The sequence below is a fragment of the Cydia amplana genome, chromosome 2 (assembly GCF_948474715.1).
Source record: "Cydia amplana chromosome 2, ilCydAmpl1.1, whole genome shotgun sequence".
NCBI lineage: Eukaryota > Metazoa > Arthropoda > Insecta > Lepidoptera > Tortricidae > Cydia > Cydia amplana.
The window spans coordinates 16,036,307-16,061,677 of NC_086070.1; the positions used below are offsets into that span (position 1 = coordinate 16,036,307).

Genomic DNA, 25,371 nt, shown 5'->3' on the forward strand with positions numbered 1-25,371 from the left:
ATAAAAAAAAATCGAAAAGTAAAAAGCACTAGTTCGCAAAAACACAACTTTGCGAACGCTAAACGGCTACGTAAAATAGCACTTTTTGAGCAACTGTATTAAAAACGAATTACTTACAGGACTATATATAAATCTTATCCTATTGTAAGTACTTACAAGTAAAGTTCAGCAATGTAGCTAGTCGTTATAAAATGAGAGCGTAACTAAGTTTGTATGGAGAACCGAGCTTGCTGGGAACTTTTAAGGGGTGCTACTGCTACATCACGGTTCATAAATTGTCTTCTTTACGAACAGTATAATTCTATAAAAATTAAGAATAAAAAAAACGAACAGTATAAAGAAAACATTAAATTTAAATCTTATAATCTGTATAGTTTGTTTTAATATAGTCCATTGTTTTAATACTATAAAATTACTTTAATAATTACGAGTAATCTAATTTATTGTGTGACATTCAAGAAGTTGTGTGTAGTGTAGATGGGTCATTTAAAAATCATTTAACAATGAAAGTCTGTGCCGACTTGTATTAACAAGATTATAAATTATAGGTACCTATTAAAAATATTTCTTCCTTTTTTGTTGATTCATGTCAATATTATACTTTATCATGTGTTATTTAATTGTAATTAAACTTAAAACGATACTCATGATAACATAAATTATGGTTTGGTTGATCAATGATCATGATCAAATCATGACAGTAAAAAATAACTGAAATATTACATACATTTTACGTAGGTTATTTCACGTATATAACGATTCTTACGTGAATACTTTTTCTTTACCTTTTGACTGACACTTAAATAAATAGTTATTTTAATCAGATATGTATTTAACACGAAACCTAAAATATACCTAATGATTTTGGCCAGCAGGAAGCATATTATTATCATATTTTATACAAATCTGTACCACTATATAATACTCTTCAGAAGCGGTACCTATTCGAACTAAAATAATTTATATCGACTCTATATTGAATTAACTTTACGCTCAGTACATATCCAAATACACTGTGTTTAAAATGGGATCAAAATCAGTTGGAATGCCTCTGAGGGGTAAATTCCGCTTAAAACACCTCCTTCCTGAAGCTGAAGCCGAACTGGTCGCACTTCACCCGCAAGATGCGCGCGAGTTGCGGCGGCCCGCAGTAGAACACCGTCACCTGAATATACCATTACAAAAATATACGTATTAAAAATTATTGTCTTTATCACATAGTGAACTATGTGTCACATGTGTCGTTTCCAAGCAAAAATACCCACTTTGTCGCATGCCATCTGCTTGCCATAAGGACGCTTTAACAGGTGTTTCGTATAAAGATACAAGTAAATCTCGGCCTTAATGGTAAACGACAAAGTGGGACCTTTGACTCGATACATATGGTCACATTCAGTCTCACTATTGTATGCAACAGCGAATATTTTTCATACGACCACATATTTTAAGGGTTCGTCAGTATAAGGGTGAAATCACATCTGTCAGCATCGAGCCGCATTTTGTATATGAGAAATCGCTCGTTAGTATGAAGATGCGTACGCATCGGAAAGCTGAAAGCATGCGTACGCATCTTCATACTAACGAGCAATTTCTCATATATAAAATGCGGCTCGATGCTGACAGATGTGATTCCACCCTAAGTAGGCCCTTGCGAACATGATCGGTCCAGTCGTTTTTGGGTTATTGCAAAAAATCTTATCTTCTTAGTAAAAGCGCTGCAAAGGCAGTCAGCATCGAGCCGCATTTTGTATATGAGAAATCGCTCGTTAGTATGAAGATGCGTACGCATCGGAAAGCTGAAAGCATGCGTACGCATCTTCATACTAACGAGCAATTTCTCATATATAAAATGCGGCTCGATGCTGACAGATGTGATTCCACCCTAAGTAGGCCCTTGCGAACATGATCGGTCCAGTCGTTTTTGGGTTATTGCAAAAAATCTTATCTTCTTAGTAAAAGCGCTGCAAAGGCACTCCCTTATGCTTGTAATGTAGATGATACTTACTATTAGGCCCCGTATGGCCTATTTTGACAGAATCGTAGCTACGAAACCCTACACTGAGCATGGCCCGACATGCTTTTAGCCGATGTTTTATCAATCAGATACGCTCTGTCTTTATTTAAGGCTACATTAAAAAAAATAGTTTCATAGCACTAAAACCTACGTCTCGTTTAAACTTGCGATTGTCAGGTGGTTGTATTGAAAATTTAGGGTTAGGACAGGCGTGAAGTGTTACTTGGTACGCCACAATAACTACGCTCGGCCCTAAGGATCCTATTTTAAGACTGACCTTCCCTTTCCTCTGTTCCTGTAGTTGCTGGAACACCTTGTCCCAGTTGGGGCGGCCCGCGTTCGTGCGGGTCTTCAGCCCTGTGATCAGGTCACGTTTCTCCTATAACACAGCAAGTTAAGAGTGCTAGTTACTAGCTGTTTGTTGATGTCTAATACAAGACTGCAGTAGTTTTTATCATATCACAGTTACATAGCCTGAAGAAAATTCCCGTCAAATTGGATCCATCCGTCCATTAAAATGGAAACATCATTTTCACCTCTACGCAGTGGCGTAACTGTAGAGAGACTAAGCAGGCAAAATGCCACGGGCCCCTGGCCCGAGAGGGTGCCTCAATTGCCTCTATTCGCAGAATTTGCCACGAGCCTCAGTTGGTACAGTCACGCCACTGCGTCTAAGTCACAATTACCCTTTAAGGGCGTCCGCTAGCTGGGTTGCACGGAGTGGGTGAACGGGTTAACGAAAAATTGTGTGAGCAGCATTATAGATTTTACCTACAACGCCCCGCGTACGTGCGCCTGTTCCGTGCATCTGCGCTAGCTAGCGGACGCCCTAAAACATTACAGATACGAGATCATTAATACCTTCTCATGAAGTAAGTCTAGCGCTAGTTGAAGCCCTACGGCCTTCATGTCACTCCTCTGCAGCGCGCTGGTGATGTACATGTGCATCTCAAGGAAGCGCGCGCCGGTCTCTGCCTGCTCGATCTCAAGTTGCGACAGGAGGGACACAAACCACTCGAAGGAGCGCTGCTCCCGGTTTATCCAGAAAAAATCCACCTGAAATTTATAAATAATCATCTGTTGAGTCCTCTTTGCCGCTTCTTGGGACACGGTGACATGATGCTCAAGCGCGACTGTTTCAGATGACAACGGGAAGAGAAAAAATTATGACCGAATGTCCCAAAACTAAGTGGATACTATTTTAGTTCGTAGGGTTACGTTATAGCCTGCCGGGATCTCGAGTCGTACTTTCATTTTTACATTAGACAAAGAGTTAGCTATAGTTATAAGCTCCTTGCATACGGTCTATTGACCATTTTAGTTACCTTTCTGAGATTCATGTTGTTCTGCGCGATGTTCGAAACCCACTTGTGGTCGCAGCGTGGACAGACGTTTCGCGAATTCCAGTACCGGTACATGATCGCCTGTAAACATTTATAAATTTAGTTAATTATGAAACTACATATTAGCAGACCGGTTTAAGCGATTTCTAAATTAATATTCAATAAGCTATCTCTATATATCAGTGGAAGGAGAAAAGCCAGAAAGCGAACTCTGTCACAGAACGGGACAAACGCTAGGAAGATGAAGAGCTAGCTATATAATACGAAACAACTAATGACATCATTCTAATTTTTGTCCGTGTCATCAGGTGGCAAGCAAGCAAGCCACAGCAGTCGACTTTTTAGAAGCGTTTGAGTCTATCTCAGTAAAATCAAACAAGGCGTGCTAGATACTAAATGGACCTGTAAAATAGATGCAAATGGAGTGACTCCGATGCCCGCAGCGATGAGCGCAGCGTGCTCTGCACGGAAGATGTGCGAGGATGCTGCTCCATACGGCCCGTCGAGATATATCTAGAAAAAAATATAGGTGAATGTCAATATAGTAGTATGATAAGCGGGAACCGGGGGCGTATTGTTGACCAGCCAGCGAAGGTGGTCCGTGCTTATCAAATCATGGTAAACCCCTCAACTCACATACAGGAACAACAATCGCCTTCATGCCGCAGGTTATTCCCTCGTCTACTCGCAGACGCACTGTTAACATATTTCGTAGAAACGCTAAACAACCTACTTCTTCGTCTTGACAGTACCTCGAGCGGCTTCCCTACAGGATAGTTGGCGAACGGCTCAGTGGTGGAGGCCTCGCTGGGGCTTTGCACGGTGATGGCGGGCGGATCCTCCAGATCCTTGTCTGGAGACAGACTCTTGGACAGCCGCCGTCGAGCTGAGGTTGACAAATAACAAAAAAATGAGTTGTGAATTGTTAGTAAGAGAATATATGAAGAATTTATATGACACAATGTACAATTTCTAAAGGACTTATTATATTACTACTGCTATCAGAGTCTGAAGAGGATAAATGTAGGTACAAAGTTAATAGATATTTTTTTAACTTGTACTTATACCTAATATTGCATACCTATTAGTGCATATATCATCTCTATTATTATATAATAAAAATGTAGAGTTGGACTAACCTACGGTGAGGATGCTCTCGTTGGAGCGACGGCGCTGTTCACAGCTCTCCAGGCTCGGCGTCTTGAAGGCGATAATCGTCGGCTTTATGCGCATGTACCTGCGCAATCAAATAATTCGGTACCTTTGTTAGTTAATATTATCACAGTGAAAGCTAAAAAGTCTCATCCAGACTTTAAGGGAGGTTTTAGTTTGAAACGCAGAAGGCCACCTGACGATTAGTAACTATTTTCTAAACTACACTTATCTGTCTCCTTTCATAGCTCTTTAAGTTTTCAGATTATCATTATTTATCGTAATTAACACCGAAAACTGACCTGAAGCTATGAGCCAGCGCCCGGTTCTGCGGACTTTTGTAAGCTAGCCCTAGCGCGGAGCGGCGCGCGCTAGCCATGGACCCGACATCGAAGCTCCGCTCCGACTCGGAGCGGGGGCAGTCTTGCAATCTGCATATGGAAAACCATTAGTCCTCTCATTGATCTTTCACGAACAAACCTTAAGCCCATATGTAGCAGTCCGCGCGTCGTAGCAGCGGCAAATGGGCGATGTAGGTAGGTACTTAACTGTCAATCTCCTTAATAAAATTACTGACAGCTTTGACGATGTAATCGTGACGCAATTTATCAAGGACATTGACAGTGTAATCGCCTATCCCCACCCCACCAGCAATGCTGCAGCAGTAATGTAACCTTAAAACTACTTACGCTAAGAGCCGTTGTTTATTCTTGTCCTTGTTATGGACATCGGGCATGGAGCGAGATTTCTCCAGGTGCTTCAATGGAGTTAAAGTTAGGAGCGTTGGACGGCCATTGGGAGAAGGTGAGAATGCTGAATTATAAAAAAATAGATATTAAATGGAGTTCAATAAAAATGGCTACAAAGCATCACTGTTTTTGAGTTGGACAACTATTTGACAAATAAAGTAATATTTTAACAAAGTTTTTACTGAATTAAGAATAATTAACTGATAACAGTTATAACTAAACCTTAGTGTAAATACAGTATAGTATTTGAATGTATAAAATTGTTGAAAGAGTTGTTATAAAAATGTACCTTTAAAATCCATCTCCTTGTCCTCGTCTAAGGTAAAACCCTCGTTGCTGTACTCTTTCACCTCTGGTGAAAAGTCAACTGAGCGCTTCTTGCCATCTCCAGAAGAACCTTTGCGCTTACTCTTGTTACTTTGATTAGAACCCGTTCTGCTTACTTTCCTGCGGAACCATCTATATTCACAGTATATGATAATCTATCTATCTATCTAATCTAATACCTTTAAACGAGCAATTATTGTTTATTTATTTATTTATATGTATAATGGTTTATATATATATTTTAGGGATCTCGGAAACTGCTCTAACGATTTCGATGAAATTTGGTATATGGGGGTTTTCGGTGGCGACAAATCGAACTAGCTAGGTCTCATCTCAGGGAAAACGCGCATTTTTGAGTTTTTATACCTATGTTTTCCGAGCAAAGCTCAGTCTCCCATTATAAATAATTAAAGTAAATAAACTATACGGAAGGCTTTATAATTAATAGGTACAGCCTTATAATCCTTACTCATGCTCAGCTGGTACTTCTCCGGCGTGCAGCCTAGCGTGTTCTTTTTCGAAATATTCATACAACGTGTTGGTCCACTGACCAACGCCCCGGATGTGCAGCCAGATGTAATCTATAACATGTAAGAAATATAATTACAGTTCGTATAACTCGAACAGAGTTAGCAATTTCAATTGCAGAGCTTATTCTGATCTTCAGTTCCGTTTCCCGTTTCAAGTGGCATAAGTGGAAGTCAATTGGCAATTGATCACATTTCATCCGAACTTATGACACTCGAGCTGAGATTTTATTTTAGACTAGGTACTTATTTAATGACTAAACTAATAAACGCAAGAATTAAAACACAACATAGGATAAAATTAAGACAATATTTTTAAAATTCTTCCCTGTTATTGCAGTATATGTTATAATGATTTAAATTGTCAACTGTTATTCTATGCGTTCCTTGTGCTTAAGAATTTGAAAAGCTCACCTTCTTGATCAGGAGCGCTGCTGATAGTGAAGGGATGCCACTCGTACCGCGCTATAGCCGGTATGTTGACGAACACGTAGTCACCCGCGTGAAAATCGAAGAGCGGTGGCCGACGCACTACCAAATGCGTCACGCGCGATGGTAGAAGGATTCCTGAAGAGATGTATGTCTTGCCGTGATTAGACCTGCAATTAAAAGACTAATTTAATTTAACTTATGCTATGCCTGCATATAAATTCTGTTGAAACATGTACAATTTTTCGGTCAAAGGTTTCAGGCACTTTCCCTTCCCCAAGGCTGGTACCTAGGTTTTCATCAGCTCCTAATTATTAAGGTATTTGAAAAGTTCATGAAAATACCTCATTGCAGCGAGCCTGATGATTCTCTCGGCAATGTACAGCGTGCCCGGCAGCGCGAACCACTTCCAAAAGTTAGGCGCGTGGAACAGTAGTAGTAGCCAAAACGGCACGTACAGAAGATGCGTCCAGTAGAAGATCTGAAGAAAAAAGTGAAATATGTTCTTATTAACGCATAACACAATTAATGAACCGCAAGAAAGAAGTTGAATATTTTTCTCGAAATTACTCTTATTTGGTTTTGAAAACAATATTTATCACACTCAGCTCTGTTGCTCCATAATGACAGGTGGCCATTTTTGGTTCATCATTTTTTGAGTCAGGGAACCGAAAAGGAATACAAGATAGATTTAAGGAGAGTAATTGCAATTTTCACCTCAAAACTGCCCCCTCGGCGAATAAAGGGTTGGCTGCAGACACACATGACTGCAAGGATAACTACTAGCGCGAAGCCAGTAGGATTGGCACAGCCGTGTACCAGGCCGAAGAGATGTGGGCGCTCTGTCAGCAGCCACTCCCAAGTCGAGAAGTTAGCGGCGTTGAGTTTCGGGTCATTCACTACTATCAAACCTGGATAAAGTAAACATAATATATTTCTGGTATATCTCTTGTATCAACCCAAAAGTGCTCGTTTAATGGCCGAAATCATTTAGATACTAAAGCTATTGCTGCTAAAGATATCTAAACATGTGTGTGAGCATATATCGGAAGATGTTGTTGAATGAGCTGCTGGAATTTTCATAAATCTACTACATAGATCACTTACTGAAATTACAGATGTGCATGACAGTATGTACTATGCTGTAGATGCCTATAAGCACACCGGTGAGCTTGTGCAAGTAGATATGATGGTCGAGCGGCAGGAAACTGCTGGCGCCGCGCACACGCAGCTGCGTGATGCACAGACGCAGCATCAGCACAAGCACCCAGGCGCAGTTAAAGTTTAGGCACTGACCTGAGGAAAGATTATCTGAGTTAGAGACCATCTAGTGACTTAAAAGCTTGGAACAAATGCATTAAGTGCAATGCATAATTTGACGGTACTAGGACTGCACATGCACGGCGACTACAATAAGTTTTCTCTCGATCAAGAATAGGACATTCTTTTTTTGGACACTTTTTCCCAGCAGTGGTTTATTAAATGAATTCATAATATTAAGAATTTTATCGAGTGAACTTGGCCCAATAAAATTTCTCGTTCAGTTCTAGTAAGAAAACAACTTTAAAATGTGTCACTGGTGTCTAAATATTGAAAATGAAAAGGCCATATAAAATACTTGCTTAGTAGAAGCATGTAGAAGATAATGTAAACACCTTGCATGACAATGTAGTACTCACCACAAGCTCTAGCCATAATAACAAAACAATTGGACCCCTGGTACTCCACAATCCTAGCGAAGAAAAGCCCAATGTTCACTAGGAAGAACAAGCTGGTAAAGATTATGAACACATAGTTGTTCTTGAAATAAGGGAGAGAGAGCTGGTAGGGCTTGAGAGAAGAGAGTCGGTGGCGAAGAGACGTGCGTTGAGGCTGTGTGGCTGGAACTAGCCAACGATCGATGCTGAAAATGATAAAAAGGTTAGTAGTAATTTTTTTATGAAACAGTAATAAAACAATTAAATTTAACATTTTATATACCGCAGTAGCAGATACTAAAAATGTTTTCGAGTTCAGTTCCCTACTTCCCTAGAAGGAAAACCATGGGAAGTATTTAACAAAAATCTTATACAATGCAAAAGTAGCACGAACCTAATAGACAGATTATGCAGCAACCCTCCGTGTCGGTCCAGCTGTCCCCGCAGCGCCTCGTACGTGATGGCGCCTCTCTGTTCGGTGTCTGCGTCCTCAAACATGGCCGTCGTCAGTTCCAGCAGCTGTTGCTCACTAAACGTCATCCCGTTCTCCTCCATGCACGCCCGCATCACATGCTGGAGCTCCCGGTGCTGGATAAGACCATCACCTAAGATATAGGAAATAAAATAAATTCCATATGAATTCTAGAACAGACGTACATCGAAGATTTTTGAGGAATCTTCATGACAGTAGTGTCACAAAGGGGGAGCCTGTCACAAAAGGTCGGAGATTTACTAGTAAAATACATATGTAATTATATTGATGTTATAGAAAATTAAAAATGAACTTGCCATCCTGATCGTAGACTTTGAAGAGGAACCGGATCTTGTCCTCGTGCGACTGGCCCGCGAAGCGGTGCACGGCGGCGATGAACTCTTGGAGCGATATCGCGCCCGAGTCGTCCTCGTCGAAGATTTGGAACACGCGCTCCGTGAAGAAGGGCTGTGAATACAATGTATTTTAAGCTTATAAATGATGTCATGTTAAATTCCGTAGTTTGGTAATATGTATCTAGTCTAGTCTTATTTTAGACTTTCTCGGAAACCGCTTTCCATTAGGCAGATCGTATGCGTGTTTGCTACAAACGTAGTACCTATAACAGAAAGGAAAAATCACATCGTTTAAAATTATGGAATATTTCTTACTTTAAGATACTAAAGTAAACATGATAAATGTTTCTCAAGAGACATTCATCAGCTATCAGCTCTTACGTTTTTCGAGACCAATATCTTCTCAAACTGTTCTCGGGTGATCTCCTTCTGGTCCCCCACCGTCTGTCGGAATAGCTGTTCAAGCTGGTCCACACTGTGCCGGTCAAACCCGACGCGAGGTCTGGGAAGAGAAGCAATAATATCCAAATAAATTTTTACGCATGATACCTAACCAAGCTAACTTTTTTACCAAAGAAAAACTAGATCGCACTTTCTCTTATTATAGTTTGTCGATATTATTATTATTTACAAACTTTTACTCCATTATAGAGTTTCATCTATTCTGTTCCCTTGTTATTGTTAATTTCAAGTCCAGTATGTCTGTAATCAAATTTTGCAAGGTCACTTAGAAACGACTCACTGCCCATTATTCGATTAAGCTGAAACTTGTGTGAGCTGTAAGTTGGGTGACAATGCAATATTAGGTATGCTACAATGGAATACGGAGGTGGCCATAGGAACTCTGTGATAAAACAACGCAACCTCACTAATTGTGTTTGGGTTTGTTAGGATTGACTCCATGAGTATTAGTTGACTGTTGAAAAAAAAGTACAGCCAGCCATAAAAGCTTGTATCACAAATGATTGAAATGATGATGTAGGTTAGGCGCAATCTACTTTAACAGAAATCTATAATACTTAAAAAGTAAATTAAATATTTTTTTTTTAGGTTATTAAAATCATTTTACAAACAAGATATATACAGTGGTATTACTAAAAGAACGTATCAGCATTGCGACAGCGAGGAAATGTCGCCAGCATTCTTGGTACAATGCCTCAAGGGCCTATTTTAGATTTAAGCTAGATTTTAATACTTAATTAAATTTGTTGACTTTATTATAAAATCTCGTCTAAGATTTTAAAATCTTTACCTTGTACTAGATACCGTGGACAGGAACTCCATGATATCGTCGACGGTCGCGTAGCCGTCACCATCCGTATCCACAACCTTGAAGAGTCGAGCTGTCACCTGGAATATGTATTACTTGCTTATAAAACGACCTTAAAAAAAGTCATTAGATACTAATTTATTTTCTAAACAATATATTCATTGGACCAAGAAAAAAAATGTAATATCCTCCAATGCATTTAATTTAAACACACTGGGACACGTAAAAATCAATACGGATTCGGATCTTGCTGATCTTGGCTAGAGTCTCTAGCCCAATATTAAAAAGGAATTTTCCTTTTAAAAGAAACAAGTAGAAGTAATATTTATCACTGGAAAGAGAAACTACTTCTGTAAACTTTCATGGTGTAAGAACCTAGTAAGATTAACTGTATACGAACCAGTCTGTTCCTCAGGATCAGCTGAAAGGTGTCGAGATCAATATGCTCACTGCCGCACGTCAAGTAAGCAACGCTCTCGATGTGTTCTATCAGCTCCAGCTGCTTCTCTTCACTAAAACAGTTTTCATATTTTATATGTTGAAAAAAAAAAACAATAAGGAAAATAGTTTAAATATAATTTTTTGCTAATGTCAAAAAAATTAAGTTATTTGTATTGAATAAGAATTCTAAATGACCCGTTCAGAATATGCTTGTTTTTTTTTAAATCGAATGGCCCTCCACTTATTTACACAAAGCAGGAAATGTCATACTAATGACAGTAAAAAAATGTTACGTTACGATAAAGCTAGTAAAATCTGACTAAGGGTGGTATTCCACCTGTCCAATTTCTTTGTCCAATGTATATTTGCATCTCACGTTTCATGAGAGAGTGAGATACAATGCACATTGGACAAACAAATTGGACAGGTGGAATACCACCCTAAGCAAGAAGTTTAATCAACAATTATTAAGGATCATGTGTGGATTTCACACTACTTTAAATTAAAGGGCCATTTAGCCTTAAGGAATTTAATGGTTAAGAATAATAATGTACATACGTGAGTCTTGCCTTCAGGAATTCTATCCAGTCGGCCTGTACCAACTCATCCCGTCGGTCCGTGTCGAAGAGGCGAAACACGCGCTCCAGTAGGTCCTGCAACACCAAACTCAAATAAGAACAGAACTAAATGATCTTACAATGAGTTTATAACATGTGAATCGTTAAATGAGGACAACACATTAAGGGTAAAATCATCATCACAACAAAATAATTTCTTTACGGATGCAGTGGAAAACAAATAATAAATAAATAAAACACAATTATTCCTCTATTATAGACGAGGAAAACGTACCTACTTGTAAATTAATAGTTTAACAACACCTTTAAAAATCAATTTGTTGCATGTTCAGTTTCATTAATAATTACTTGTACACAGAATCCTACTTATGCGATTATACAATATTCTGTTAACACTTTGTTAGGGTACCAACGAAACGACAAAAAAATATAGGTACCTACCTACACCTATCTTTCTTTTCTACCTTCATTTTTGATCTACAACTTTTGTAGGACGTAGATCAAACGTAGATGCCGTTTATGATGTCTCAAAAAGGACACTAATAAATAACCGGATTGCCGACATTATACTCCTTAGGGAAGTCGTGTTACGGTTTAAACTTGGACTGATTTAAAATGATCTTAGGACGTTTTTTAGTTTTAACAGAGAGCAACACCAACACCAAATATTGAAGCTGCGAACACTTCGCGCGATAGATCATGTCTACATTTACTTTCAACAGCCACACTCATTTGGCGCGAACTGTGTTAAAAAGTTAGGGGCTATTACTTTATAAAATGTACCTACCGTTGCCCAGAAAATTTTAAATCGCAGAACATAAGTGACTTCTCATTTTGTAATTATACTTAAGGTTGCAACGAATAAAGATTATGATTATGATTACCTACCTACTACGTAACGTGTTCTCAAACACTTGTTATTAACAACTAAACACGTTATTAACATTTTTATTATGCCGATTGAATGCATATGTCATATATGTAATATCAAAATATTACAAATTAAATTAATCTGTGTTAAAAAGAGTTGTTCCATATTACTCCATATTGTGACTTACTAATTCTATTTCAATTTTTTTTTAACCTATAGAAACTAAGTCTATCCATTGCATCGTGATAATTTTGGTGTAAAAGTGCCCTACATTTTCAAAGTCCTCTTGCCGATTGCCTCTTTTTGTAGGTAAAACGATCTCGAAGCTAATCTCGACTCGACTAAAACGTCAAGCCCAGCGCGGTATCAAGACACGGCTCGTTTCAAGTTCGTTTATGGTTTAACTGACTACGGGACCCTAATCTCCGACATGTAAAACACCAATGAAGCCTACTAATTGAACACGATCTGTCCGCGCGCAGTCAGCTGTCAACCTAATGTCATAATGACAGTTGACAGCTGACATGCGTAGGCACAAGGGACCCTCGCGGAGTGAGACTCACACAAATAAATATAAATACTTAGAAACAAATAACATTATGATGGAGTTTCATGTAACATGAGAAAATAAGATTAGTGTAGGATGGTCTAAAATAGAATATCAAGCTAGGGAAGGTTTGTACCCACTTATTGGGTGTAGTATATTGTTATCGCAATATAAGGTATGTAAATTATGTTGTCATAGTGGAACTTAAATGCTTAGTAAAAAATAGGTACATTTGGCAGAGTTCGGCTTAATTTTAAAATGATTAACAAGTCGCGGAAAACAATGCGCAGAAAAAAATATTTTTTTGGAATATGAAAGGATCATAAGGATCATTACTCGATTAATATCCTTTTAATGAAAAATGAAAATGAAATGAAAATGAAAAATTATTTATTTCCTTATAAAGCATCTACAGATTGCCATCAGTGGTTGGGACTTCCTTTTAGGTGAGTGAACCTGTATCAGGGTGCCCCGCTCCTCCATAACTAAACAGTCTTATTATTATTTATATTAGGAAATGTTATACATAAGCAAGTAACTTATTTTATTTATAAACTACTTATAACTAATATTCTCTATTTTTATTTTAAATAATGTTTTAGGTATTTTATGCTATTATTTAGTGTGTGTGTGTGTGTGTGTGTGTGTGTGTGTGTGTGTGTGTGTGTGTGTGTGTGTGTGCATGTGCGTGCATGAGTGGATTAGCGTATGAGTTCTGCCAATATGTTATGTTTAGTTAATTTTTTTTTTTATTAATTTTTTTATTTTTATTTATCCAAACACTCTAAAGGGCCAATTGCACCATTCACTAACCCGGGGTTAACTGGTTGAAGCTGGAGTTGCCATGGTTACCAGTACAATTTGACACTGGGTTAACGGTTTAACCGGTGAACCCCGAGTTTAGTGGGATGGTGCAACTGGCCCTAAATCATAAATGTAATCGTTATAATTACGTAGATTCCACATGGTCCTTCGAACCGGATGTTCCAAAATTACGAATTAACTAATTAAATACCTACGAATGTGATGTACCATGAAAATGAAAGTAACTTGAATTAAAAATATTTTAGTATCTTGAAACGGAACTCGCAAAAGCAAGTTATGTTATTAAATGCAATGAATTCAAAACGAACGTCTTTGGGTAACCCTGTTTGAAATGAAAACATAATCCTATTAGGTACTTACATTTAATTTTTACATTGCCGGTGTCATTAGCTCAAGTTGTTTTGCGTGTTTTTTTTCCTGCCAACACGAGATCGATTTCTAATGCTGTTTATCGTAAGCTTCGATTCTATATTAATCCTCTTGCGTTGCTAATTAATCCTCGTATGTGCGAAAAAATATGCGAATATTCATTAGATCAACTTTCGTTTTTTGTCATACAACCAGCTCGGTACATGTAATGTACATACATATATTATTTACATCATTTTATTAGTCGTCAAAATGACTAGGAAAAGAAATATATTGACGATAAGTATGTAGATAAATACCGCGGCATATCCGCAAAAGGGCGTACCGTCGCATGATTTTAATAAAAAGTTGTTTTGGAGATATTGCACACCGTTTAAAAGTTAAACGCATTTTTTTGTTCTTTCAAAGCTATTATTTTCGAAAGTATGTCCGAAACTTTTAATACAAACCTTAAAGTTATTTGTAAAGATCTATCGAATGATGTGCCATTCTTTGTTTATACAGTCTTATTTTTACTTTTATGGAGGTATGGATAGTGCCCCCAACTTTAACATCTAAAATAAGTAGCAGCTCACAAAATATACTTTTGTACCAAATTTAATTTCAATATTATGTAGCTTATAGTTTTCTAGTAAAAAGCTGTGACATACTGACACGGACAGACAGACGGACGGAATGACGGTCGGACAGACCAGACATACATGACGAAAGTATAAGGGTTCCGTTTTTGATATTTTTGCTCCCGAGCCCTAAAAAGAGATATTTGAAAATTGTTGTGTATGTACCTACCTAGTTGTTCTGCTAGCAACTCACTTAGATTAAATATTATGAAATTAACAGAAGTTAGACTCATCTATGGGGTAATTGATTTTGCACACAATGATGATGGTTGTTGAATTTATCTTAAACTGAAATACAAATTGACTTTCTGAATAAAGGCCCTGACTCACTTTTATCAAGAATGAAGTTGTATCGCACACGGATCCAGCCCTCGCCCTTTGCGACCCACACGCGTTCGCGACATACACTGGTGCAGTAATAAATCGGCGACGTGAACCGATACGATCAGCATGTCACGCCTAGTCTATTATCTTAGCGACCAACTGGTCCAGTACAGTCGGCAGCATAAGTAGCTAGGTAGGTACTTAAGAATAGTTCTCTAAGACTATGGACCTTAGTCTTAGCTGAGTAATTTGAACTTGGCTACTTCTGTTGCTGACTGTTCGTATGGAGAAGTTCTTACCCCCTTAACTGAAATGCTGTTTTTGCTTGACTTGAGTTCTGCGTGTTTTCAGTTGGCCTAGTTTAGGTGTCAATAGGTTAGGTTACCTTGGGTTTATAATAAGGTTAAGCTTACATTACGTGTCTAAGGGTTTTGCATATAATAGGTATTAACGTGCGATAACATACCTAATTAAATTATTATAGGTAATTAAGTATGGGTTCAGTAAAAAGACTGAAAATACAGTACCTTCTAGAAGGCATACGTCACGCACGTTTGATGATAAAGAAAAGAGTAGGTAACATAAGATCACACAAATTGACACAGACAGTTCGTCAGTCAGATGAGATTCTATTTTAGAATACCTACAAATATTAAGCTAATTATACGGTACGAGTGACTAAAAATACATGAGTTAAACCGTAAAATTACCTTAAGATTATATTCTGTCCGTTTATATGGTTATTGCATAATTAATTGTAAAATGTTGTGTGATATAGGTACGTTTAGAAAGACAATTCCTAACTTGTGTCGATGTGAAACATGACCGAAGTGAGAGAGAGAGAGAGAGAGAGAGAGAGAGAGGGCAATCTCCTGTTATTTAGAATTGATTGATTCTACGCCTTCCACACCAAGTTCACGTAAACTTTATAGGGTACATAGATTACGTAGATTTCTTACACCTCGAGGATGTATGAGCCATGAGAGCATACATGTATACTACAACATAATTAGTATACGTCGATAACCTGCGCTATTACGGCGACCCAATTGCGTGGCCATAGCATTAGCATAATCGCTATCAACTATACACATTGACTAACGTATGTGCGGACATAGGCGTCGCATGGACGTCGAACTGAGTGCCGCGCATACTGAGATATGCTACTGCAAACACCAAAATTCGCAAATTACGGGGATCTTTCTCTTTTACTCCGATGAAAGCGTATTTAGAGTGACAGAGAAAAATGCCCGCAATTTGCGAACATCGATTTTCGCGGTTATAGCTCAGTTCACATTTATTGAGCAGTTATATCAATGTACCTAATGTACTTACTTACAGAATACAGAGTACATATTATAGATAAGCGTCCGCGATGAGCATGCATGTCGATGTTTCCGGCCGTGTGTCTCAAACATATGTATCGAAAGTGCGCCAGCCGAGGGCGCGGTAATTTAATAAGAAACGTTTTGTCGCTCCACATATTTTATGACGATTTACGGCGCCGCTTGCGCCCGCGCAGAGGACGTAACGAAATCAACGCAAATAGGCGTTTCTTACCTATCTACAAAACTCTAACATTTAACTTATTAAAATGTGTATGTCTGCAAATTTATCAAATAAATATCATGTTAAATTGAAAAATACGTACGAGTAAACCAGTTCGATGATGTTATAGGTATATTATAGGTATAACATATTAGGTATAGGTATTTTCTATTTAGATTTAGACCATTACAATTTTTTTAAATATACATATGAAAATTGGTTTGCAATACGGCGACGGCAGCAAGATCTAAAAAAAATGTTTTTTCTCTAGCCACTTACTAATTTTTTATTATAAATAAAATTAAGTTCTTACTTCCAAGATTTACCTAAACCTATATTTATATACGTATCACGAAAGAGGTGACAATGCCATGACAGTTTTGTCATCTATAACAAAGAGCATGTTTTTTTTGTAAACAGTTAAATTGCATCTACGAACTATTTAATTTTAACTCGAGCCATGAACAAAAGACATCAACGACTAAAGTGAAGTTGTTGACGGTAGGAATTATCAATATCAGACAGTTCACTCGTGACATGGCCATTTGTGACAAATTTGATTTAGCCTGTAAATTTAATGATACTAAATATAACAATAACAGGGCTCAGTTTATTGTGGTTAGTAAAACATAACGCTGGATTTAGCACGGTAGACTCCGTACCTAGCCATTTCGCTTGCACATTGATAGGATTTCAGGTGCGCGTGATAGTGGTACCTATTTAAATAATTTTAGTGATACCGCATGAGTGCGACTTTTAATGCACTTCTGTACCTACCTTTTTATTATAAAATACACAGTTGTTGAGAAAAAACTCTTATAGTTAATAGTTATTAGCTAGAAGATATTGATGGCAACTTTAGCCAGTCTTTCTCCGGGACCACGAAGACAATGTCGTCTTCGAAACGTCGGAGGTAATTTTAAAGTAAATATTAATAATGCGTAAAAATCGGGAAACTTCAAATCAGTGGTACGCGTATTGTCAGCGTATTTAATTCACCAATAAAGTGTTCGCAAAAAGTGCGCTTCGAGTAAGACGCAGCCGGCACAAAACGTTTTCATTACGCCCTTAGAAGGCGTCTGTAGCACCCATAAATCTTGTCACAGTATAGTTAAAGGCAGTAGACCGTTAAACCTAGACTAGAGCAACAGTGAAAACAGAAATGATTCTCAATGTTTTAGCTGTCTGGAAACAATTGAAGGGTCCACGGAAAGAACATGTCTAGTCACACTAGTGACATTTTGAGTAATCGCGGTTTTAAAATTTGGAACAATGTCAAAACGTATGGTAATTCCGTGACCAGGTATTATTTAACTAAAAATAAAGTTGTGTTACATTTATTATACAGTGGTAGCAAAAGTTATAATTAATAGTTCATTAAGAGCTCTTCATTTTGAGATAAAAATCTCATTTTCCTAAAAAAAGGTGACTAGACATGTTCTTTCCGTGGACCCTTCAATTGCCCCTATTATACCTACTCATTTTTATGACACATTGATTTTGTTTTAGCCCATCCATTAGTACTTAATTAGATCCATCTTACTACCGTACTACAGTTTACTTACTCACATTAAGTTCACTGTGAACACCATACCTTTTTCCTTTTAAAGACACAAATGGGTTATTTATTTACTCAATCAGCTTACCCCTTGCCTTCTTATTTATTCCTTATACATGTCACTCTAATATCACTCTTGAACCATTATCAATAAGGTGGGTTTTAGGAAACAGGGCAAAATTAATAAGATTCCTATTTGGCACTGCTCTATGCTTACCTTAGTTCAAGAATGTCTGGAATCTTGTATTACTTACTTTCCTGCCTAGAGCATCTATTTTTTTTAATACATACTTCTTATTTTGTACGCCGATTATTAACATGGCTAGTGGTAATAGGAAATATTTCGGCAAACGAGCGAAGCGAAGTTCTTAGATTCAACCTGGAACACACCTTGCTAGGGGGGGCACGTCCCGGCAATTAGAAGTTTTTGATACATTATACGAGTATAATGTAGATTTGTGGTTACAAGACTAGCTGGATTGCATATTGTTGGCGAATTATGACTTCACAGTACGAGGTGAACTACTGATTATTTTGAATCTAATAAAGTTTTTTGCAAATTATAGTTAGAATAGTTGCATGACAATGTCAAAATTTATTTTATAACGTATACAAGTATTTTTAAAATAAAGAGCCGTGTCAATAATTTATATAAAAAACGCGATGGCTAAGCAAAAAAAACAGTTTGAAATTGTTTTCTTATAAACTAGGTGCTTAAATGTTTGTCGAAAAAAAAAAAACAACGGGTTGCACTCAGGGAGTGCCGGCAGAAGTGAAAACTCAATCACTATTTCAAAATCTCTGCAGCACTATGTATAATTGAGGTTAACGCCATCTATCGTTATTTCGTCGCATTACTTGAAACCTCTAAGCACATCACTGTTAGTACTCGAGTTATATTAATACCAGTTAGATCGAAACTCACTAGATGGCATTTAAATCAATAAAGAAAAACTCAATGACGTTGAAGTAGGTACCCAACAGTTTTTCGATCAGGTCACGTGACCGTCTTACGTCTTACGGTCACGTGACACCTGTTACGAGTTTAACATTTTTCCCCATCACAAAAAGTGCACAGCGCCGCTAAAGAAGTTTTCACTTCAAAAATCTAGGTACACAAACTTACATGTGCCACAAATGTTTTACCCATAGTTATCTTACGAGGTAAACAGCAACTTAAGTCGGCGAGGCTTAAAGTCAAAACAAGCTAAACATACAACAATCGTGAACCACTTACAATGGACCCACGGATCAAGCAATAATATACTTAACTTGGTTATCCTAAGTGCTTTGATCTGTTACAGATACATCGGCGTGTCATTGCCCAACCGGTAGCTAATGAGATATCTCGTATTAATCATCGGAAACTCATTTAGAAATCAATTAGAGTAGAATGCTGGCGAGATGATCTGCTGCCGGTCGATATGGCGACTGATAAGTTGAGAAACATTTGGAGCGATATAGATCGAGAATAGAGTAGGTAAGATACGACAGTATGTTTTTAAATTAATTTGGGGAACTTCATGTCATATCAAAAATCTTGCTGTCCAGACAAATCTCCGCAGTATTTTTACTTTTAATTTTTAATCGTGGTGGTCCTAGAAATGATAAGCCAACCCAATCTCTTTAATGCAGAGTAATATCTGTTAAACTTCTTCCCGTTTTAAGTCCGAATTAGGACTCTTATTAGAGCCAAAATATCTGAATCAGTTTTTTGTTCTTTAGTTAATGAACAGTAGTTAGGTTTTATATAAATATACATACACCTCCTGAAGACCGGCGTCCTACAGATACATATTGGGCCGCAATTAAGTTTTGACTTTGTCAATTCGGCACAGTTAAATTTAAACTGGCAATTTTTGTTACACGGTCGTCAGGAGGGTAGGTATACTAACAATCTTCAGTAGCGTACTCTGTACAACTCAGCAGCCCAACAGAGCGCAGGCGCGGAGCGGGGTCATTTGTCAAAATAGCCATTCATATGGTAATGTGAGTGATGGATGTAGGCGGGTGATGCAAGTGGAGCGGTCAGGACCGAGTCGGCGTTAAACGGACCCCTCACGCCTTAGCCATGAATGATCGGTCAGTTGAAGCAATGAATGGCTCGTGAAATACCAACAAGAAGATTCGACAGTGACCATGTCGTTGTGTACGATTAATATATTTTCTAAATGTTTAGGAGTTATTCTGCGTCTTGTATGTATATGAGAAAATCCACTTGGTGTAAGAAAATAATAATTATTTCGGTTTCGACTGACGTGATGGCCATGGTGAGTAAAACAAGCATTCTTCTGTAATGTTGCAGCGTTATTGGTGTTCTTTGATTACAACTTCTAAATTCTAAGGTTCGCGACAATCGCGACACATCTCGTAATAATTGCTGAATTAATGACAATAGCAATAACACCTACAGGTATGTAAAAACGATGTACTTTAGTGATGGGTATTAATTTGTTATTTTGTTGTACCTGAGAACTACCTACTACTCTCGTGCTACTTAATTACCACAAGTCACCGATGTATGCATATAAGTTATTAGTTGCTATTTGACCAAGTGGAATTCGCAAGCTTTTCATGCATAGGTACATTTCGAAATTCTATACAATTTGTCAAGCATCAGTCATAACGGTCAGCCAATCGGTGGCGGCTACCGTTGGCCAATCGAACGATCTCAACACTAATAGACCAATGAGATAATACTAGAGTGAGGTCAACTTCTTAGTAATGCCTACTTGCAAGTTGCAACGTGCATGGTCTTTTCTAACTCACAATACTATTAATAAAATTGTAGGGAAATATAAGGTACATCTGACATCTAAGGAATACAATACAACTCTGATGTGAATTAGGCAGTTCGACCTTTATCTGTGTGATTATTAATGATACGTTTTAAGGCAAAGTAGTTTCTAATTAAACTTCGCCTACTGAGGACATAGGCATTTTTCATATTTGACGTAACTAAATAGATAATTAAATTATGTATTCGCTAGGTGCACGACTGGTGCTGCCCTCATTTTGGCGGACTTTCTACGTTAAATTTTATGGAGTAAAATTAGTTCAAGCGGCTGCCGCTAGTACTAATGGCGGACATTCCATAAGATTACCTGTGTTTGTGACGATCAGCGCCACTTCCCCCTCCACCGACTTCGCACCTTGCCAATAGTGAAAATTCACGGAAGAATAAGGAAGGATTAGGTACGTATAATATGTATAGACTCCATCAAAGGATCGACTGCACCAAACCGTCTATCGCCGTCACCGTTAAAACGTTCGCTAAATCATTTTGTATCGGAAGTTTCATACTTCACTATTGAGTGACGTTGATCAGCCTGTCAAGTTGTGTAGTTGGCCCTAAGTCTGCAGTAAGGTAATGTGTACTTTCATTAGAAGTTTTACTTTAACAGTAGTGTTGCTACGCTAATTATTTACTAATAACTAATATTTTTAACGTCTGTCTGTCTAGACTAAAAATAAAATAAATCTTATCGGTAAGCATGTATCACAATTCACATAATGTTTTACTTAAGTCCTAACTTTATCTGTTAAAGGGTTCACATAAAATATGAAGATAAAACTTTAGTAAGTTTTGAAAGTAGCTAAATACATGCATACCTACTTACTTCGACTATCAATCGGTTTGAATTAAATATATGACCCATTGTTCTCATAGTTACTGTGCCTGGTTTAAGAAATAAAGAATTTCGTAATGATTAAAGTGTACGCTGATTAAATCATAGGTACCAAAAATCGAAATGAGAAATGCCTAGTTACAATAGGTACACATTTCCTACAGGCTATAAATAAAACTTATTATTTTCGTACGTGTCGTTTGGGGTGCTTTAGCGCGAGATCGGCGAGATGTGTACAATTACAATTTTCGTACAATACGGTCAGGTTTCAGATCAGGGATTCACTACCTCGTGTAACCAAATGGCCCTCCTGATACTCTCCCGACAATAAATTATTTCCCGGCCTTTATTGTGGTACCTACTGTTAATGATGAAAGATAAACAAAGAGCTAGGTGCGTGGACGCAACAAGATAGATCAATATGCTATACATCACGACATAATTAACTGCCTGCATTCTGCGTCGACGATACGGTGCAAGTTGGGAACATACGCCCGTCATCATATATCAGTTATAATCAGCTTTATGTCCATCGACCGTGAAAAATGCTCAAAATATTCATTATATCAAGTCAGATATCATATTTTATTCGAAAGCCCATGAGATATACACACTTAACAGACTAACATCGTAAGTATTAATAATATTAATGCGGCTAAAAACGAAAACCTTTTCTTTGGCTTGTTTCTATCGTGTCGTACCGTTTGTTCATGTAGGATACCCGGTGTCCTATATATTATACTACTCTTTGATATCCGGCTCGGTCTAACGTCGGTCATCCTTAAGGTTAGAGTCTGTGCGGAAAGAGAAGAGTCGTAGAATGTATTGGGTCCCATACATTTCACGACTCTACTCTTTCCGCACAGACTCTACATTGTTAGGTTTTCCTACAAAGTTGTTGCAAGGTAGGTAAGTAGGTATATGGCAAGACAGTCACACATATAAATCACTCATGCCTTTATTTATACAAAGTTAGATAAGTACGATAATTATTTCACAACATGTAAGACTTTGTTGTTCAACGGTTCCTAGCTAATCAGGCTAGAGAAACTTTAAACAGATTGGACCAGTGCACTGTCAAACTGATAAGTAATACGATTACCTACTACAGTCGGCATAGGCTGGCAACATTATAGTTATTGCAATTAGCAGTTTAAAGCCTTGTCAATATATGTATAGGTACGACAGAATTGACAGAAACCATCCACTTTATATTGTAACGTAATGTAACGAACAAGTACCTACTGTGTTTGCCCTTTCAGTTTGGCCAATTATAAAAGGGTTGCAAGGCCAAACTGTAAAACTTTGTATAGGTACTAAATCTTATAACGAGCCTGAAAATCAAGTATTATATACGACAGAGAAACGCATAGACAGTGGAGGTGGGAATGGTGGGATTAGTATCTGTTGCTGGACCAAAACAGACGACGCAACGTTTTTAAACAAATGTACTAAGCTGCCTCCGTTATCAAAATTGCTGAAATGGTCTAACTCGTATTCATGCATAAAAGTTCCGAGTACCAATTCGGATAAAAAAGCTACATCTTTTTATTTATAATCACCTTTTCACAGAATAAATGTACTGTTTGGTGATAGTACTGTGATTGCAGAGTTAGATTCGGCCCCATATATCACCCTATATAGTTACAGACGTATGTCTCGCTAACTTATCGACAATATCGACATGCGTAACATATGGCCAAGCCAAGTGAACAATTTCTTATTATCAGAGTCAATAAGGACTTCTAAGCCCATAGTTATATTTATGTAGTAGCAGTAGTAGCACCAAGGCACAAAATAATAAAGTATAAGGTTTTATGCTTTAAAAGGGCTTATAAAAAATGGATAATATTAGAAACGATTAATACATTCATGCATACCTACTAAAATTTACAAAAGAAATGTAACAAAATGTTACTGTCGGCTTCTATTTAGTTTCCGTTTTCTAATAGTTGTGCTAAACAAATATTGCAAATTAAATTTGATTGTCGCTCACGTTGGCCAATGTTAGGGTGCCATTGAGCTAGTCTGATGATTGGGACAAGTGGAAATAGAAACTCGGTCGGTAATTAAAACTACGCAATTCCATTTAATTTGCGCTTGAACAGTAAAGGGGCCCACTGATTACCAGTCCGCCGGACGATATCGGCCTGTCAGTTAGAACAATAAGTTGACAGTTCTGAACAACTGACAGGCCGATATCGTCCGGCGGACTGGTAATCAGTGGGCCCCTTAAGATGACTGTCTGTCTCAAAATACTGGGTGATATAAATTGGACCGATTTTTTTTCTAAAACCACACTTGAATACATACCAATATATAAATTGCAAATATATTGGTAAATAACTACCTATAACATTATCGTGTACCGGCAGATTCGCGTACCTAATTGCTAATAATTTTAATGATATCTTGACACGCGTAGCGAGCGGCTAAGCATTAATCTCGTTCTGCAGAAGTGACGGGAGGAAATTGACTCGCTGCTGTAGATATGTTATTGCACGCAACTACAGCCCGAGGTAATACTGTTTACTTTATTTATTACATGTTAAATTCTTGATTTTAATCTTAGATGAGCGTGGGCCATAAATAGATCATAGCTGTTAATGTAGGGCTTGGAGACGTAAGACTAAAGGTGTACCTATAACTAAACATTTTACTTTTACACGCTTTTACTTAGCTTCACTCATTATACCTATTTCATAATGTTTATATTTATTTGATTTAATGTTAACCTTTGGACCACTTTTCAGTGTTTGACTGAAATCTTCTACTATCCTCTATTTACATGCGTCCATAAGAGACAAAAGTAAAAAAAACTGTACACTTAATAGACATTCCGAAGACACAGTCACACTAATCGACTAATCGAGCCCTTAGGTATACTTACTGCCAACGTGCCAATGCATGTCACCATACCTGCGTGTCATTCGTTCAATTACGAGTCCATATACAAAACGGCGTTTTATGTGAGTACTTAGAAAAATCTCTAATTGACGCCTCCAAGCCCCGTACGGGGAACTTTTTTGTAACTTGCGCTGAGCGTTAAGGATGCAATAACGTCAATAGTAACTAGAACGACTTCTCTAGACTCCAGATTACATAGTAGGTACCTACTGCTACAGAAATATCACTCCCCGGATTTCTTTTTCCTTTAACTATAAACTAGGGTAACATCTCACGAATTGACCACCATTAAGTTTAGCGCAGGCGACTGTCTACTGCCTAATAATAATAAAAAATCATCGGTATACGGCCTAAGCAACGTTGTTTTTTTGAGTTTGGCATATGTCTTATAGACACTAGAGTATTCAATACTAACTAACAATGTGTTAGCAAATTCGATGGCCCGACGGTGAGCTTCTAAGCCTTGTAAAGGCCGAAGGCGGAGTACCGCGCAGGGCTGAAGGCCCAGGGCATCGAACAGGTGTGCGCCCTTACGCGATTTTCACTTGTTTTTGTTAGTCGTATTTGAAATGTAGAATATTTTGTCAACCCTGAGATAAGTGTAAAGACTGGTTGGTAGCACTGTCACGTTCCATGACAGAGTAGTGTGATAAACACACATACCTACCCCGCAATTAAATCCAGCGCATAAAACTAAAAATGCGGCATTTCGATTTACTGTTTTAGGAATCAATAGCAGGTATTAATAAGCGCTACGCGTGGGTACAGCGTACCTACAGTAAAGTGTAATATAGTGGGTTGCAGTTGATTGAAGAGTA

General features: G+C 37.8%; 1 protein-coding gene across 1 annotated transcript in view; it reads right to left on the reverse strand.

Moving 5' to 3' along the window:
- Positions 1 to 1,038: 1,038 nt before the first annotated feature.
- Positions 1,039 to 25,371, reverse strand: part of LOC134659085 (NADPH oxidase 5) — a 61,495-nt gene continuing 37,162 nt past the window's right edge. Inside the window, exons 2-23 of the mRNA XM_063514694.1 lie at positions 11,336 to 11,430; positions 10,737 to 10,848; positions 10,319 to 10,416; positions 9,448 to 9,568; positions 9,028 to 9,178; positions 8,633 to 8,843; positions 8,221 to 8,444; positions 7,649 to 7,837; positions 7,259 to 7,452; positions 6,886 to 7,022; positions 6,527 to 6,711; positions 6,055 to 6,166; positions 5,548 to 5,705; positions 5,199 to 5,322; positions 4,812 to 4,940; positions 4,497 to 4,594; positions 4,110 to 4,243; positions 3,760 to 3,870; positions 3,340 to 3,438; positions 2,876 to 3,070; positions 2,292 to 2,393; positions 1,039 to 1,165 (exon numbers count right to left, since the gene is read on the reverse strand). Coding sequence (XP_063370764.1) covers positions 1,070 to 1,165; positions 2,292 to 2,393; positions 2,876 to 3,070; positions 3,340 to 3,438; positions 3,760 to 3,870; positions 4,110 to 4,243; positions 4,497 to 4,594; positions 4,812 to 4,940; positions 5,199 to 5,322; positions 5,548 to 5,705; positions 6,055 to 6,166; positions 6,527 to 6,711; positions 6,886 to 7,022; positions 7,259 to 7,452; positions 7,649 to 7,837; positions 8,221 to 8,444; positions 8,633 to 8,843; positions 9,028 to 9,178; positions 9,448 to 9,568; positions 10,319 to 10,416; positions 10,737 to 10,848; positions 11,336 to 11,430 — 3,075 coding nt within the window. The 3' untranslated portion in view covers positions 1,039 to 1,069. The remainder of the gene's footprint in view (positions 1,166 to 2,291; positions 2,394 to 2,875; positions 3,071 to 3,339; positions 3,439 to 3,759; positions 3,871 to 4,109; positions 4,244 to 4,496; positions 4,595 to 4,811; positions 4,941 to 5,198; positions 5,323 to 5,547; positions 5,706 to 6,054; positions 6,167 to 6,526; positions 6,712 to 6,885; positions 7,023 to 7,258; positions 7,453 to 7,648; positions 7,838 to 8,220; positions 8,445 to 8,632; positions 8,844 to 9,027; positions 9,179 to 9,447; positions 9,569 to 10,318; positions 10,417 to 10,736; positions 10,849 to 11,335; positions 11,431 to 25,371) is intronic.